Source organism: Suricata suricatta, chromosome 2 (genome assembly GCF_006229205.1).
Source record: "Suricata suricatta isolate VVHF042 chromosome 2, meerkat_22Aug2017_6uvM2_HiC, whole genome shotgun sequence".
In the NCBI taxonomy this organism is placed as follows: Eukaryota; Metazoa; Chordata; class Mammalia; order Carnivora; family Herpestidae; genus Suricata; species Suricata suricatta.
The window spans coordinates 41,460,584-41,478,208 of NC_043701.1; the positions used below are offsets into that span (position 1 = coordinate 41,460,584).

The 17,625-nt window shown below is 34.1% G+C and overlaps 1 protein-coding gene across 2 annotated transcripts in view; it reads left to right on the forward strand.

Annotated features, from left to right (window-relative positions):
- DPY19L2 (dpy-19 like 2) overlaps nt 1-17,625 on the forward strand; it is an 89,144-nt gene that overhangs the window by 3,063 nt on the left and 68,456 nt on the right. For both annotated transcript variants that reach the window (XM_029925179.1, XM_029925172.1), the window contains exons 2-5: nt 1,607-1,631; nt 2,966-3,053; nt 4,853-4,990; nt 16,343-16,463. In XM_029925179.1, coding sequence (XP_029781039.1) covers nt 1,607-1,631; nt 2,966-3,053; nt 4,853-4,990; nt 16,343-16,463 — 372 coding nt within the window. The remainder of the gene's footprint in view (nt 1-1,606; nt 1,632-2,965; nt 3,054-4,852; nt 4,991-16,342; nt 16,464-17,625) is intronic.

Here is a 17,625-nt window from a genome sequence, read left to right on the forward strand (position 1 = left end):
ACACACACACACACACACACACACACATATGGTAAATATTTCTGGCTTCACAGGTCACATACAGTCTCCACTGCCTGTTCTTCTTCTTCTGTATCTGTATAACCCTTTAAAAATGTAACAAGTACTTTTAGCTTGTGGACAGTACAAAAACAGACCATGGGCTATAGTTTGCTGATCATGTCAAATCAAGTTAATCAAGTAAATCTTCTGAGAAGTGTTGAAGAGTGGTAGGGACCAGATGGTTAGGACACGGGGGACAAGAGCTGGAGAAGCATGGCTGGGAATTTCTTCTTCTTTTTTCAAAATTTTTAAATGTTTTTTATTTATTTTTGAGAGACAGAGACAGCGTGAGCAGGGGAGGGTCAGAGAGAGAGGGAGACACAGAATACGAAGCAGGCTCCAGGCTCTGAGCTAGCTGTCAGCACGAGCCTGATGCGGGGCTCAAACCCACGAACCGCGAGATCATGACCTGAGCCAGTCGGACGCTTAACCAACTGAGCCACCCAGGCGTCCCATTTTTTTTCAAAATTGCAATTTATTATTATTTAAGTTTTTACTGACTTACATTTATTTTGTTAGTCAAGGTGAGTAATTTCTTGAAATTTTAAGAGTCTCAAATTGGTGGTTTGCTAAAATGATTTGCCAAGCATATTTGGGACAACCATAAGAAATACTATTATAAAATCTTGGAAGGGAGAAAGGACATTAGGAATAGCTGAGTAAATCCGCTCCCCTGTACTAGTAACAAAAATACTTGGGAAATTGTCAAAATCAACTTTTCAAAACTTTACAAAATAACCAAAGGGCTACAGTACTCTACAGAGCATGTATTCAACAAAACGAGTGCAATTCTGTAAGAACAGCGATTTGCAGCGTTTTCATTAGGCCTCATCCCATGCCTCCTCCCCAGATCTGCTGTAAAACCAGCAGTGTTCCAGCCACCAGAGGAGACGGGCAGTGTGTGGAGCTCCTCAAAGAGCCCAAACCCACAGGAGTGTCACCACACCCTCTAATAAAGCCCTGGTCGTAGGGCGCAGACAGGGCAGTTCTAAATGGGTCTCCCAGGCCAGGGGTCTGGGAGCAATCAAAGCTCCATTAATAGGGGCTTTCAGGTGTGCTATGGAGGAAGGCATTTCTTGCATTTAACAACTTTCTGATGAGTGCAAGGAAAAGTGGTCTAGACTGGCTCCTGTAGACTGGATTCACTTCTGAAAGAAATGAATTGAGCATAGTGTATATTTGTGCTTGTTATAAAATTTTTATTGTAAAGGAATAGAGGATAAGAGGGAGAAGAGAGAATACACTGGAAATCACAAAGAAGCTCCAAATCAATAATATCATCACTCGTTTGCAATTAATGTGAATGAGATCTAGTCTTCCACATCTTCCTTCACGCCTCAGCCCTCCCTTGCACAGGTGAGAACTATTCACAATTTGTTTTATGTCTGTTTGTAAATTTTTCCTACTTTATATAGATAGAATCAGCTAGCCATCTTGCTAGTGCATGCTCTGTCTTTAGGCATATAAGGGAGTGCATTTGAAATAGTTGTTTTAAAGGTATATTAAGATAAGCAGCTTTTAATGACTTTTTTGTTTGTTTTTCCAGCCGCCTTTGTGGGAGTTTTGCACTGGTAAGATTAGTTACAGTTTTAAATAAATAAAAACATTTGGATTCAAAATTGACATTGCTGTTTGCATACAAACAGTAAGACAATAACCGCTTGCTATGTGTATAGAATATCAGTGCACCAGTTTACACATATTTATTATTTATAAAAAAACCATATGTGAAGCAGCATTTACAAAATAGATGCATTAGGGGAATAGTACTTAGGAATTAAAGCATTTTTGTGTTACTAAAAATTCACCAGTATGTTTCTTAAATATCTAGCTTTTCTTGTATACTATGCATGTTTATTTCATCTAAAAAATTCCCTTATTTTACAGTAATTGTGTGTTGTTAGTGACATAGGTTGGAAACAAAGTTTTAGTAACACTTGTCAGTTGGAAATCAGGTAAAAATGAAAATAAAGATGCTACTGTGGTAATCCAGAATTAAATGAGCATGCACATGTACCATATTTTATATAAGTGATCTATCTAAAAACTGTATACAATTTAATATTTTTCCTCTGATATATTTTTATTTCTACCTGAGCTCAGGAATTTTTACTCTTAGGAAGAGTGGGGTCTACCTCACATCTTTTTGGGACAGTGCTGTTCTGGCCATGTAGTCTGCAGGGAGATTTTGATTTTAGAACTAAGGCTGTAATGGCAAGAAACATTTCTTATAGCTGCTGGTGCCCTGACATAGGTCTTACACGTAAGTCAAGGTAAGGGGAAGACAGGGTTGATATATGGACGTTTGCTCTCTCTGTATTTGGAAAGCATCTACTCTGTAAGTTAAGGGTAGCAGAACTGCTGACTAATTTTACGTATCACATGTGCTCCTTTTTTCACTGCCTGCAGCTGTTTTCTTGCATCTCACTAATAAAATATCTTGAAATACAGTTCTGTGTTCTTTGGCACCTGAAAGTTAATCCCTTTTATTGTGTTCTATTTATTTTAAAACTGCTTTAAATTAATATTTTAAAATTATGTCCTGCATGCTTTTTCATAGTTAGTTACGAAGGCATTTCCCAAACTTGGTACATTAGAACCACTTGTGAAACTTAAGCAGAAACTTGCCTCTGTTCTGAGTTAGAGACTTGGAGTGGAAGAGGGGTGGGGGAGAGAAGGGGTTTGAGATGGTTAAGAACCAAGGCGTTAAAGAATCTCACATCTGTACACAATTATAAATGCCTAAAAACATACAAATTATTAAGCAAATTATAAGATTATCTTATAACTTTTTACAAAAATTTATTTTTCTTTTAATGGTTTTTGTACTTGAATACTTATTTTAGTACTGGTTTTGAAATGTTTGTATTCTTAGAATATGGTGCATCATTGTTTTTTTTTCTAGGATGCATTTAGTAACTCTTTTTGAAAATGATCGTCACTTTTCTCACCTCTCATCTTTAGAACGGGAGATGACTTTTCGAACTGAAATGGTTAGTTTCTTATAATAAATTAATTTGTAGTTTAAGAATAGTAAGACTATAAGGTGGAAATGTATTAGGAACTGAAATGAATTTTTGTTGAATTGCACTGTTTCTCAAGCTATAGCTTACATTTAATATTTAAATAGAAAATATCTTAGGATTCTTTTACTTACATCATTACCCTACTCTTCTTAAAACTTCCTTTAAAGATAGTCAAGATCAATCAGAAGAGCTGGGGAAAAAGGAAAACAAAGATAACATTTAAGAAGTTATATAGGGGTGCCAAATGTTATCAGAAATTGCTTGTCCTCACCACCATTCATTTCCAGGACTTTTTTTTTTATTATCCCAAACACGAACTATACCCATTAAATACCAACTTCCCATGCCCCTCTCCCCCAACCCCTCATAACCTCTGTTCTACTTTCTATCTCCGCAGATTTATCTGCTTGCAGTATTTACCTCACCCACTGTTTTTTAAATTTCACCCTGATAACGCCCTTACACCTTTGAAGAATTGGATACATTAGCATTTGTATGGCATTTAAATGTTTAATATTTTATACACACTGTTTCCAAAGAGTGTATAAAATATTATTAAATGAATTGTGTAGCTGTGGTGGGGTGTGGGCTTTGATGACAATAAGTGGATTCAGATAGCAGGTCTGTGCTTCTTTGTGTGACAGCTAGTCAACCTCTCTGATTCTCAGTAATCTCACCTGTCGTCTAGAAATAATGCCATTTTTACAGGATTTTACTGAATATGAAAGGAGATCATGAATGAAGCATGTAACACAGTAACTGGCACAAAAATAACAGATGTTAACAAAAATGTATTCTTATATTAAGTGTCTATTTCTCTAAGTATACACTTAACACATATTAAATGTTCTTTCCTTGTAGCGTTGTCTTGCCTTTCTAAGCAGAAAGGAGCAATCCTCATATGAACTCCTATTTTACCAGTCAAAACTAAGGGGAAGTGCTCTTTCAGGCATCAGCTAAAACAGAGCTTCGATCTAGTAGCCTATAGCATTGCTTAATCTGTTAATAACAAAGCAGTTATGAGGTAGAAGTGAGTGTAGAGTTGAAAATTATTTCTAATGTTTTTGGGAGCATGTATTACAAGCAATGTGGCCCTTTATTTGCTTTTAGATTTTAGGAAGTAAAACAGGAAATAGGTGAAGGAAGTAATATGAAACAACATGCTTTTGTTAATCTCTGAAGGTTAACTAAACAGCACTTTTGCTGGCCTAATAAAGTCTTATTTCCTATGCTAGCGTAATAACTCAGGTAATACCCTTTTCAGGACTGCGTTTGTGTCATGAACAATGGTCAGTTGACATTTAGTTAGCTTTCACTTTGTGCAGAGCCGTTAGATGGAGCTAGGAAGTAAGTTGTGAGCGTGAATCATGTCTCATTTTTGCTTGTGATCATTGGAGGTGGAAAAAGGCATATGCAAAGTTGTACAAGATGAAGGCATCTCTGTTTATGCCAGAATTCATCAGATCTCAGCCTCTAGGAATCTTATAATGTGGGGGCAAAATCAGGCTTGCTGGAATTACAAATATGTTGTATTCCTGTCTTAAACCATGGCCTGAAAAATTCCACCCTCCACCTCTTCTCAGGCATACAGAAAATACGAAAGAACAGCACAGGGATAACCTGAAACTGCATGCCTTTTTCGAGCCCAAGAATGCAGTAGCAATGAGAAATTAGGAAGTTTCCCATCGACCCTTTCCTATTATTCAGAAGAAATTGTTCTAAAAACTTTCGTATTTAATTACATCAAAATTTTGTACATTTTTAAGGGACTTTATTATTCCTACTTCAAGACCATTATTGAAGCACCTTCATTTTTGGAAGGACTGTGGATGATTATGAATGATAGGCTCACTGAATATCCCCTTGTAATTAATACAGTGAAACGCTTCCATCTTTATCCAGAGGTGAGTACTATTTGGGAGAAAATATTTGTAGAATGATCCTTTTTTTATCAGTAAAAATAGTAAGTAAGCACAATAAGGTTGTAAAAAGGAGGGGACCTAAAGGCCCTAAAGGCTTATTGAATGTATGTGTCCTTGTAGTTAAGCAGAGAATCAAAAATTCCTCTCCTAAATTTTAAAGACTCCAGAAACTAACCTGACATAAACTCAAAGAAATGTGGAAGTAATGACCAGAATAATTAGAGTAGCCAAATGGGAATGAGTCAAGTTGTACTCGAAATGGGGATCGTCTGTTGGCTTTGGAGGCCCTGCGAATGGCAGTGGTCTCATGAAGGGACACGGAAAGTTGTGAGCATTAACAGTGACCTTGGATTTGCATTAATAAAGCAAGATTTATTTAGTTTCATAGTCAAGTTCTATGAATATCTTCCAATGCTTAGCCTAAAAGAGTATGGATTTTATTGTAGTGTGCAGATTCTAGAAATTGGAAAAATGACAACAAAAATTATTCAAATTCTTGAACTTAAGAGTTGAGTTTTTAAACTCTTAAGATAAATGCTAATTTGATGTCACGGTTATGCACTACTTTTGAGTTATCTCAGAATCCAGCCCATTTGTTAAAATTCGTGCTTTTTAAGCCTTACTTCATATTTTATAGCTTTTAAAAATTATTATTCCTTTGATTTTGATATGTTGAAAATTACAGAATTTAGAGAAAATAAGCAAATGTGTGATCTATCATTTAGAATAAATAAATGCTATTCTCTTGTGATTTTTGCCTCAGGTATGTTAAAGCTTTATAGATACAGTCAGAGCTGTCTTTGTGTTGGTTCTCAGTCGGCTTTGCTCCTTCGCCACTCCCACAAGCGTCCACATCATGAGTGTAATGTGTGTGTCCGACATTCCTGATTTTCAAGGATTGCTTCATGTGTTTTTGTAAACCCACACAAATGTTCTCACACTGAGTAAAGCACTCTACAACTTTTTCCTCAACATTATTTTTTAAAATTTTTTTATGTCTTTATTTATTTTGAGAGAGAGAGAGAGAGAGTGGGGGGGGAGGGGCAGAGAGAGAGGGAGACACAGAATGGAACCCTGTGTATGTGTATATATTTTAAAAAATTTTAACCATTTTATGAATTGCAAAGTTACTTATCCATTTCCCTCTTGGTGGATATTTGTTTCCAGATTATTAAATAGTCCCACAGTATATATTCTTCTGTGGGTTTTCTAATTGTGTATATGCACAAGACTCTTTGGTAGGACATTTTCTAGAAGTGAATTACTGTGTTCTAGAGTATGTTTAGTCAACTTGATCAGATATTCCTAAATTGCTCTCTGGGGTAAATTAGCAATTCACACTGCTCTGTAGGAGTATTTACTTTTCATCTATCATTATTAGATTTCAATTTATCAAAATTTCTGAATCTGCTCTTCTAATTGCTGGGATATGCTATTTAATATGTACTTCCCTTATTATTTGTGGAACTAAGAATATTTTCATGCTTAATAATAATTTGGATTTTTTATTCTATCAATAACATGTATAAATCTGTCACTACCTGATGTTTACTTATTGCTTTGTCACCATAATTTATATATGTTGTAGTGCAATCCTTAGTAATATGTGCTGTACATATCTTCTCCTGGCTACGTTTTGTTTATTTAATCAGTTTTGCTATAGTATAACTTATATGCTATAAAATATATTCATTTTGAGAGTACAGTTCTTCGACTTCTATGTTTGACAAATGTGTAAAACTGTATAACCATCACAATTGAATTCTGAAACATTTTCATAATTCCTAAAAGCTCCCATATGCTCCTTTGTGCTTTCCCCACTGAGTTGTCTCATCATGGGAGTCGTGAGTTGGACTGTCCTTGCTTTGTTCCTGGTCTTAGTGGGGGAGCTTCAAGTTTCCCATCAGTAATTATAATTTTAGTGGAGGTTTTTTTGTAGATATTCTGTCAAGTTAAGGAAGTTCCCTCTAGTCATAGTTTATTGAGAGTTTTTTTTTAAATCTTGAATAGTTGTTAAATTTTGTCAGTTTTTTCTGCATCTATTGATATAATCTTTTAATTTGTCTTCTTTGACCTGTTGATATGATGGATTATATTAATTCAGTTTCAAATACTGAACCAAGTTTACATACTTGCAGTAAATCCCACTCGGTAACAGTATATAAATTTTTTATACATTGTTGGATTTGATGAGTGGAATTTTTTTTCGGTGATGATTTTTCCATCTGAGTTCATGAAAGATGTTTGTAATGTAGTTTCTTTTGTAATATCTTTTTCTGGTTACCAAACCAGAAATGCTGGCCTCAACAAATGAGTTCATGTCTTCTGGAGGATATTCTAGAAAAGTAGTATACTTTCTTTCTTAAATGTTTGGTAGAATTCACTGGTGACCTTGGAGTGGCCTGGTACATTCTGATTTGAAAGGTTATTAATTATCACTAAATTTATTTAATAGATATAGTCCTATTCTGATTGCCCATTTCTTCTTGTGTGAGTTTGGCAATTCTGTCTTTTAAGGAATTGGTTCATCTAGACTGAAATTTACGGGCAAAGGGTTGCTCATTACTTTATTATTTGCTTAATGTCAGTTGGATCTGTAGTTATGTCTTCCCTTTCCTTTCTGATAGTAGTAATTTGTGCCTGCTCCTTTTTTTCTTGGTTAACCTGGCTAGAGACTTCTCAATTTTACTGATATTCTGTTGTTAGATGCACGCATGTTTAGGATTATGTCCTATAGAATTGACCCCTTTATTATAATGTAATACCACTCTCCACCACAGACAACTTTTTTATGGTAAAATCTGCTCTGTTTGAAATTAGTATAGCTAACTCCCACTTTCTTTTAATTAGTGATAGCATAGTATATCTACTCCATTTATTTTTAATCTATAGTTGTCTTTATTTTTAAAGTTGGATTTCTTTCTTTCTTTGTTTATTTTTAATAACATATGGTTGTGGGGCAGCTAGCTGGCTCAGTCCGGTCCGTAGAGCATCCGCTTTTAATCCCAGGACTGTGAGTTCAAGCCCCACTTTGGGTGTTGAGCCCTCTTAAAAAACAAAATCAAAAACAAAACAACTCACATATGGTTGGGTCTTTTCTGATCCACTCTGAACAACCTCTGTCTATTGATTGGTATGCTTAGATCATTGACATTTAAAATAATAATTGATAAACTTGGACTGATATCTACTATGTTTGTTATTGTTTTCTATTTGTTGCCTTTGTTCTTTTTACTATTTAACCAACATTCTTTCTATGCCTTTGGTGGTTTTAATTGAGCTTTTCTATTCTTACATTTTCTCTCTTTTTTAGGATATCATTTATAAATCTTTTTTTACTTTTTCAGTTTACAGTATACATTTATGATCAATCCAAGACCACTTTCAAATCACATTAAGCCACTTCCACAGTAGTCCTTATAACAATAATGGTAATTCCTCCCTCCCAACCCCTGAATCCTTCCTGTCATTCATGTCACCTATACATAAACTTACCCACATTTGTGATTATGCATAGTTGAATACATTGTTGCTATTATTACTTTGAACAAAACATGTATGTTAGGTCATTTAAGAATAATAAAAAGGAAACTTTTTATCTTTACTTTTCTTATTTTGATGCTTTTTTTTCTTTATGTAGAGTCAAGTTTCAGATCTATATCTTTTTCTATCTCCTCTAAAGAACTTCTTTACAAAGTCTGTCAATTTGTTTGTCTGAGAAAATCTTTATTTCTCCTTCACTTTTCAAGGACATTTTCACATTGATACAGAATTCTAAGTTGGGTTTTTTTCTCCCAGCACTTTAAACTTATCAAGCCAGTTTCCTCTTGTTCAAATAGTTTCTGAGAAGTCAGATATAATTCTTAGCTGTATTCCTATATAAATAAGATGTGTTTTTTTCTTCTGGCTTCTTTCAGAATTTTTTTATCTTTGATTTTCTGTGGTTTGAATACCATATCCCTAGGTGTAGTTTTTTTCTTCTTTTTTTCCTTTACTTTTTCTTTCTTTCTTTTTTCTTTTTTTCTTTTTCTTTCTTTTTTTTTTTTTTTTTTTTTTTTTTTTTTTTTTTTTTTTTTTTTTTTTTTTTTTTTTTTTTTTTTTTTTTTTTTGCATTTATCATGCTTGATGTTCTCTGAGCTTCCTGGATCTCAGATCTGACATCAATTTGAGGGAATTCTTTTTTTTTTTAATACTTATTTATTTATTTTGAGAGAGAGAGAGAGAGCACACACCCACAAGTGGGGGAGGGGCAGTGAGTGAAGGATGATAGAATCCCAAGCAGGCTCTGCGCTGTCAGCACAGAGCCAGACATGGGTTTGTGAGATCATGACCTGAGCTGAAACCAAGGGCCATACACTTAGTGTACTGAACCACCCGGGTTCCCCATGACATCAATTTAAAGGAATTCTGAGTCATTTCTAATATTTCTGCTTTTCCCTTCTCCCTTCTTCTTCTGGTACTCCCATTATATACAGGTATACCTTTTGTTGTTATCCCACAGTTCTTGAATGTTACGGGATTTTTTTGTTGTTTTTTTGTTTTGTCTTTTTTATTTTTTCTTTTCAGTTTTGAAGTTTCTGTTGAAATATACTCAAGCTCAGGGATTCTTTCCTCAGCCATGACCAGTCTACTAAAAAGCCCATCAGACATGGAGAAGGGCACTTGTTGGGATGAGCACTGGGTGTTATATGGAAACCAACTTGACAATAAACTATAAAAGAAAAATAAATAAATAAACTTCAAAAAATAATTTTAAAAAAGAAAAGAAAAAATAAAAAGCCTATCAAAGGCATTCTTAAATCTGTTACTTGTTTTAAATCTCTAGTAATTGTTTTCAGTTCTTTCTTAGAATTTCTCTTTGATTATATTACCCATCTGTTCTTGAATGAATACTTTATCCATTAGAACCTTTAGCATATTAATATTGTCAGTCTAAATTCCCAATATGATAATTCTAACATCCCTGCTATGTCTGGTGCTGTTCTGTTTCTTCAAACTTGTTTTTGGCTTTTAGTACACCTTGTAATTGTTTCTTAATAGCTGGACCTGATGTTCTGGGTAATAAGAACTGCTGTAAATAAGCTCTTAGTCCTGTGGTGATAAGAGGCATTGTATAATCCTGTTACTAGGTGTCAATCTTTTATGAACCTGTGTCTCTGGGCTCTGAACTTCACAAGTGCTTCTCAGGTTTTTTCTTCCTACTTAGCTGTAACAAGATGGCTAGCTAGCAGGGGCTGCTTCCCTGTATGTTAGGCTCTGTTAAAACCCTAGCAGGTTAGGCTCTAGTAAAATAATTTCTTCTGAGACAGGCTTTGTTAAGAAAAACACGGTGCTCTGGTCCTTTTTCCACTCCCCACACCAGAAGTGGGAGGAGATTTTTCTCTGATATTCACTGTAAGAACCTGTTGAGCTCCTAGAAGTAAAACTCATAAATGTGCTGGCACTTCCCTATTACAGGGTCTCCCTGGGGCTTTTGATTCTCAGACTTGTCTACCCTGTGCCTCCAGCAATTTATCAATTACAATTTAGTTTTTCCTACTCTCCAACTGGTTCCCATGGAGGTTTTTGATCATGAGTTTCTGTTCTGCTAAGTTGTGATTCTCTCAATTTATCAATTCTCCAATTTGGGGAGCAGAAGTTTGCCTTATGACCTAACTTCTCTTACGGATCTAAGAAGAATTGCTGATGTTTTAGTTTGTTCAACTTTTTACTTGTTAGGATGAAGTTGCAACTTATAAGCTTCTTAGATGCTGGATTTGGAAACTTTGTATTTCATTTTTATTCAAACACACACACATATATACATATATATATGTATATACATATATATACATATATATATATATATATATATATGTATATATATATTTGTATTTCCCTTGAGACTTCCTATTTAATCCATGGATTTTTTCAGAAGTGAGTTTTTTAGTTTCCAATTGTTGGGAGATTTCCTTTTTATCTTCCTGCTATTAATTTGTGGCTTAAATTCATTGTTTAGAGAAGCCACTTTGTATCATTTTGATTCTTTTAAATTTGTTGAGGTTTGTTTTATGGCCCAGAATATGGTCCTCTTGATATATGTTCTGTGAGCACTTGAAAAAAATATGCATTGTGTTATTATTGGGTGAAGTATTTTATAAATGTTGATTAGATGCTGTTGGATGATGGTAGTGGTGATATTTTCTCAGTGCTTGCTGATTTTCTGTCTAGTTCATCCATCCATTGTTGAGAGAGAGGTGCCAAAGGCTCCAACTGTAATTGTGGGTTCATCTATTTCTCCTTTTGGGTCTCTCTGTTATTCATTATATTTTTTACAGCAGAGTGTGAAGTACATATGCATTTAGGATTGCTATGTCTTTTTGTTGGATTTTTATTATCATATAATAACCCTGTTTCTTTGTTTATAAATTATTTGCTCTGAAGTCTACTTTTCCTGACACTAACATAGTTACTTTTCTTTTTCTGATTAATGTGTACATGGCATCTTTTTTCATCCTTCTTCTTTCAGTCTGCCTTTCTCATTATATATGAAGTGAATTTCTTGTAATTAGTTGAGTTTTGTTTTTTAATCTCTCAATCTCATGTTTTTTCATTGTTGTGTTTTACCACTTACATTTAATATAATTATTAATTTGTTTCAGCTTGAGTCTGTTATTTTTTGTTTTCTGTTTGTCCTTGGGTTTTCATTTCTCTGTTTTCTTTTTTGTCTTCCTGTGGGTTATTTAAGATTTAAAAATTGTATTTTGATTTGTCTATACTTCTTGAATATATCTCTTTATGTAGCTTTTTCAGTGGTTGTAGATATTATATTACCTATAGGTGACTTATTTCAGTCTATTGCTGTTATCATTTTACTAGTTCAAATAGTGTATAAACCTTACCTCCTTTTATATCTCTTTACCCTTCTTCCTTTATAACATCATCATCTTAAATAGTTCTTTTAGATCCATTTAAAACTACATCAGACAGTACTATGATGTTTGTTTTAGACTTCAAACCTATTTTTAAAAAAACTTGAGAAGGGAAATCTATTTTATTTTGCTCATTAAAAAATAAAATACCTCCTCGGGCACCTGGGTGGCTCAATCAGTTAAACATCTGATTTTGGTTTGGGCCATGACCTCACAGTTCGTGGGTTCAAGCCTTGCATTGAGCTCTGTGCTGACAGCCTGCTTTGGATTCTGTTTTTCCCTCTCACTGATCCTCCCCCATGCTCACTCACTTTCTCTCTCTCTTGAAAATAAATAAACATTAAAAAAGTTTTTTTTTAATTTCTTCCTTCCTGATGTTCCAAGATGTCTTCTTTTAGGGTAAGTCTGCTATCAATATAGTTTTCTAGTTTTTTTTTTCATTCTTCATGTCAAACTCCCTTTAATTTTTAATGAATTTTATTAATTAAAATTATAATGTTAATTTTTGATGGATATAGGATTCTAGGTTGATAGTTTTTTTTTTCTTTCAACATTTGGTAAATATGCCACTTCATTCTGGCCCTTCATAGTTTCTGATGAGAAATCTGTTGTCAGGTGAATTGTTTTTTTCCTTTAGGTAAGATTTTTTTTCTTCCTTGTTGTTTTCAATATTTTTCTTTTTCAGTTTTCACAAGTGTTCATCATATGGATTTCTTGGGTTTAATCCTATTTTTTGTTTGCTCAGCTTCAGTTTTCACTTTCTTTTCTCTTTTCAAGACTTTAGTGATAACAAATGTTAGATTTTTTTTTGTTGTAGTCCAAGAGCTCCATAGAGAACCTTATTTTTTTCAGTCTGGTTTTTTTTTTTCCTGTTGTTCAGGTTGAGCAATTTCTATTGTTTTCTTTGCCATTTCACTGATTATTTTCCTCTATTCCCTTCATTCTATTAAGCCCATCCATCAAGTTTTAATTTTGGTTATTGGATTTTTCACTTTGAAATTTTTGGTTTCTTTCATGTCTTCTATTTTTTTGCTAAAACTTTCAATTTCTTTACTAAGACTTTCTGGATTTTTGTTTCAAGCACATTCATAATTTCTCATTGGAGCCACGTTGTTACTGACAGTTGGGCATGAAAGTCCATATTCCTCCGCTGGCCTCTGTCAACCTCAAGGTGGGGGAATTCCTCATTACCATTGAAGGGATCAGAATCTGACTAACTCTGTGATCTCTGCAGGCACCATAATGTGGATGGCCTTATTACCGCTGGGTGGTAATGAAAGTCCTGACTCTTCCCTAGGCCCCCTCTGATGTTACCCCACTGGGAAAGGGAGGGGTGGCTTATTGCTGGTTAGGGTAGAAGTCCAGGCTCCCTACATAGTCTACACTGACACTGTGGAGATAGAGAACTTCCTAGCTGGTTTTCTCTTACACCATCCCAGTAGGTAAGTTGGGGTGACTTGTTAAAGTCTAGAGAAGGTTGAAGTCTCTGTTCCCAATTTGACCTTTGTTGGTGGGAGAGGGCCGACATGTTTTTATTGTTGTTTTCTGTGGTATTTGGTTGAGATATTATTGCCTATAAAATTTTTATGTATTCCTAGGCCTCTGCTTTCCTGGCACTTTAGCTAGGCACAGAGGCTTTTGTCTTTTTTTGTGTCTGCACCCATTGGTATTTCTGTTGCCAGGATCTTTAACACCAATTCTGAGAAAATGAGACAAAAAGAAAGTCCCGGAAACTCAACATTTTGTGCCTTAGGTCGTCAGTCCTGAGATTCCTGGCTACTTTGCCTTTTCTCTGCCTTTCAAAATTTTCTTACATTTTGATTTATATAATTCCCAAGAGTTTTAGTCTCACTTAGAGAAATAAGAGAAAGTACATCTACTCCATCCTCCCCAAAGCAGAACTTTGTAGTATTTAAAGTTTTATATATTGTTTTTCATTTTTGTTCTGTTAAAGTTATTTTCTCATTTCCCATATAGTTTTTTCTTTGACCCATTGGGTATTTGGTATTGTGTTGCTTAATTTCCAATTACTTGGGGGTTTCCCAGATTTATTTATTTATTTGTTTGGCTTTTTCTTTTCTTCTCTTTGTTGATTTCTGTAAGTACTTTTCAATGTAATTTGCAATAGTAACAATTGTATAGTGTGGATCTGAGATCTAAGATGGAAGAAGCAGTTTTCTGTACCAGCTTTCTCTACTTCCCAGCTGACTCTTCAGAGACACTCTTCTCTTATGTCCTGTGATTATCTGTGTAACTGTAGCATACATGCAAAAATCAAAAGACAGCCTATTTCTTGAATCTTCCACTTCAGTTAATGTTGACTTACGCTGTATGTAACATGAGGATTTAGCATACTACACTAGCTCCTTTCTCCCAGTGTTTGATAATTATTTTTACTTCTTGGGTTATCTTTAGAACTTCATATAGTAAAATCTGTTTCTTATTCCATTAATATTACAATGTTTTTCCGATATTTCCAATTAGCTAATTTTTTTCCTTTTTACTCAAAGATATTTATTGAATAATTGGCAGTTTTCGGTTTCCTTGATGTTATGAGAGAGTAACCATGATAATGTAAACTTGATAGCATTATAAAGGATGAGGCAATAAGGAGTCATTCAGTGTCATTTCCTCTGGCATAGATACGACGTGGAGATCTAGATTTGCTTGCAGCCTTCTCTAGTAGTGCAGTGTTAAAGTGGACTTCTATACTCTTTTGCTCATAAGGAGATTAATTTCTCACCTAAAGCTGAAAGTGTTAAGTTTGGAACAATGTGTTTTAAAAAGGCAAAGGATTTGGGGCACCTGGGTGGCTCAGTCAGTTGAATGTCCGATTTTGGCTCAGCTCATGATCTTGCCATTCCCGAGTTTGAGCCCTGCACAGCTCAGAACCTGGAGCCTGTTTCGGATTCTGTGTCTCCCTCTCTCTTTTAATCTGCCCCTCCTCACTTACATTCTGTCTCTCAAAAATAAATAAACAATAAAACAATTAAAGTAAAGCATGTAATACTTAACTATACACCAGTGTGTAATTTCTAATCTCCCATCTCTCTTGCAAGATGGTTATCATTAACGTCATTTTAGAGATGAGGCGGCTGAGGTTCAGAGGTTGAAGGAATGGTTACTTCAGACTATCAAAACCATAACTTACAGAGTCAGAATTAGAGTTTAATTCTGACTTCCAAGCAGTGCTTTCCTATTATATCAAGCCACCTTTCGGAAAGGAGTACAATTCTAGATTTAGCACATACATTCAATGTGTAGTAAGTTTTTGTACATATATGATAAATATGCAAGAATATGTATTATAATTTTTTATAAGGCTAGTTTTATAAAAGTAAGTGATAAAATAGTAAATCTATCCTTTCTGTACATGGAAAGATGTTTATGTTTGGTGATGCATATTACATTAGCATCTTAGATAATATTTTATAATACCGAAACACTCTATGTGTTTTTATATACCAAGGGGGAGACTGGAGGGATGATCACCAAAATACTAAAAATAGAGCTACGTGGTTTTTACTTTCACTTTGAACTCTTAATTTTTTTATTTCTTTTTCCAATGATCTTGTATTATTTTTCCCAAATCTATAAAACAATTTTTTAAAAGTCTCCCAGGCAGGAGCATTTTGTTTGTAGTTTTCTGTTGTTGTTCTTTTCCCTTCTTTTTAAACTTCACAAAGTGGATTGCAAATTGGGAAGAATTGATTAACTAAATCTGCTTGGTTAAAGTTATTTTATTTTATCTTATTTATTTTATTTTATTTTATTTTATTTTAATTTTATATATAGAGAGAAGAGACAGAGTTTGAGTAGGGGAAAGACAAGATAGAGAGACACAGAATATGAAGCAGGCTTCCAGCTCTAAAGTATCAGCACAGAGCCTGATGCAGGGCTTGAACTCACAAACTGTGAGATCATAACCTGAAGCAAAGTCAGACACTTAACCTGCTTGGTTAAAGTTTTAATGGGCCCAGGAGCTATTATTCCATATGTATTGGTTTTATATTTTGTAGACTGTGAAAAAAATTCAATAAGTGAAATGTTATGAAATATTCCTGTAAATCATTGTATTTTGCCATAAATCACCATCATATTTTAATTATATACTATTCTTCTTTTTACAGCTGCTGTTATTTATGTTGTAGAATTGATTATAAGGACATATTAGAGAGATATTGATCATAATATATATTTTTGTAGATGTGCATTGATTAGTAATATACAGCTTTAGTTTCTTGTGTGTATATATATATATATAATTGTAAAATGATTGTTTTCTAAACGAAATGATTTAAATAAATTTGTCAAAAGTTTATAATGTCAAAGGAAACGATCATAAAATAGTATTTTGGAAAAAGTTTTCTTAGGAAGATAAGGTATTTTCCTCCATCATCTCTTTTTGTTTCTGTCTCTGTAGGTGGTTATAGCCTTCTGGTATCGCACGTTTGTGGGAATACTGAGTCTATTTGGGCTCGAAGCCAAGACCTGCTGGAATGTTACCAGACTGGAACCTCTGAATGACGTTCAGAGCTGCGAAGGCATGTTTCCATCTAAGTGCTGCCCTGGTGTCATTAGTATTTACAGAAATGGTTTAGGGTTTTGTGACTCATTTTAGCAATTATAAACTACTGTGATTGATTTTTTTTCTTTCTAACACTATAGAGCTGATTAAGAGTATTTACCCTTTAAAGTGATTTTCTAAAAGGCCGTGTATTTACTAATATGAGGATCAATTTGGCATTTGAGTATTAATATGCCCCAATGTAAGACAATCCTGAATTCAAGTCAGTCTTTCCTTTCATAATAAAAAAAAAATTGGGGGATAGTTTGAATGTATAAAATTGGGGGATATAAGAGTAAAAAGTCAAATATCTACCTATAATCGTTTATGTAAAAATTTAGTTATGCCTACATACTTAAAAATCAAATATACAATTAATAGATTGTTTTAGAAATATTGTTTTTTATATTTTCACAGTTCATGAATCATTCTAATTGAACTCTCCGTATATGTCTTTTCATTGGCACCTTTGTCAAAGGACCCCTTTTGGAATCCTCTGCTTCCCAGGGTCTATAATTGTCACTTCTATTTAACATACTTGCAGTTTAGCACTTTTACGATCTAAGAACTTCAAAGTAATATATATCTACTTGCATAATATTTACAGTTTTTTAAATTTCTTCATATTCTCTACAACATGACTACTTACTGTACTTTATAAATATATTTTTTAGATTTGTTTATGTAACTTAATTTTTGGAATATTTACTAAATCTGTATTTCTGTATTTCCCTTACATTTTTTAAAATTTTCTCAGCTTATGTCTATTACATCTAAAATAGCATTGATAGAGGGTATTTGAGGGGTAATTAGATTTTTTTTGTACAAAGTAAAGGAATAAAAAAATGTTTCATAAAATGAGAAACTCTAATGACTCAGCTTGGAAGGTAACCCTTTTTCTGAAGGATGGGAAAAAATGCCATATATATGTATATACATATATGCACACACACGTGTGTGTGTGTGTGTGTGTGTGTGTGTATACATGATGTTGATTAAGTTGCCACTAAGTGGTAGGTTATTGTTTGCACTTGGAACCCAAATGCCCCAGGTAGGTATGGACCTTACCCTCCTAGAGTTTACACATAAGAGGGGTGTTAGTGGTTACAACTGTGATGGAGATTGTACACAAGAAAATA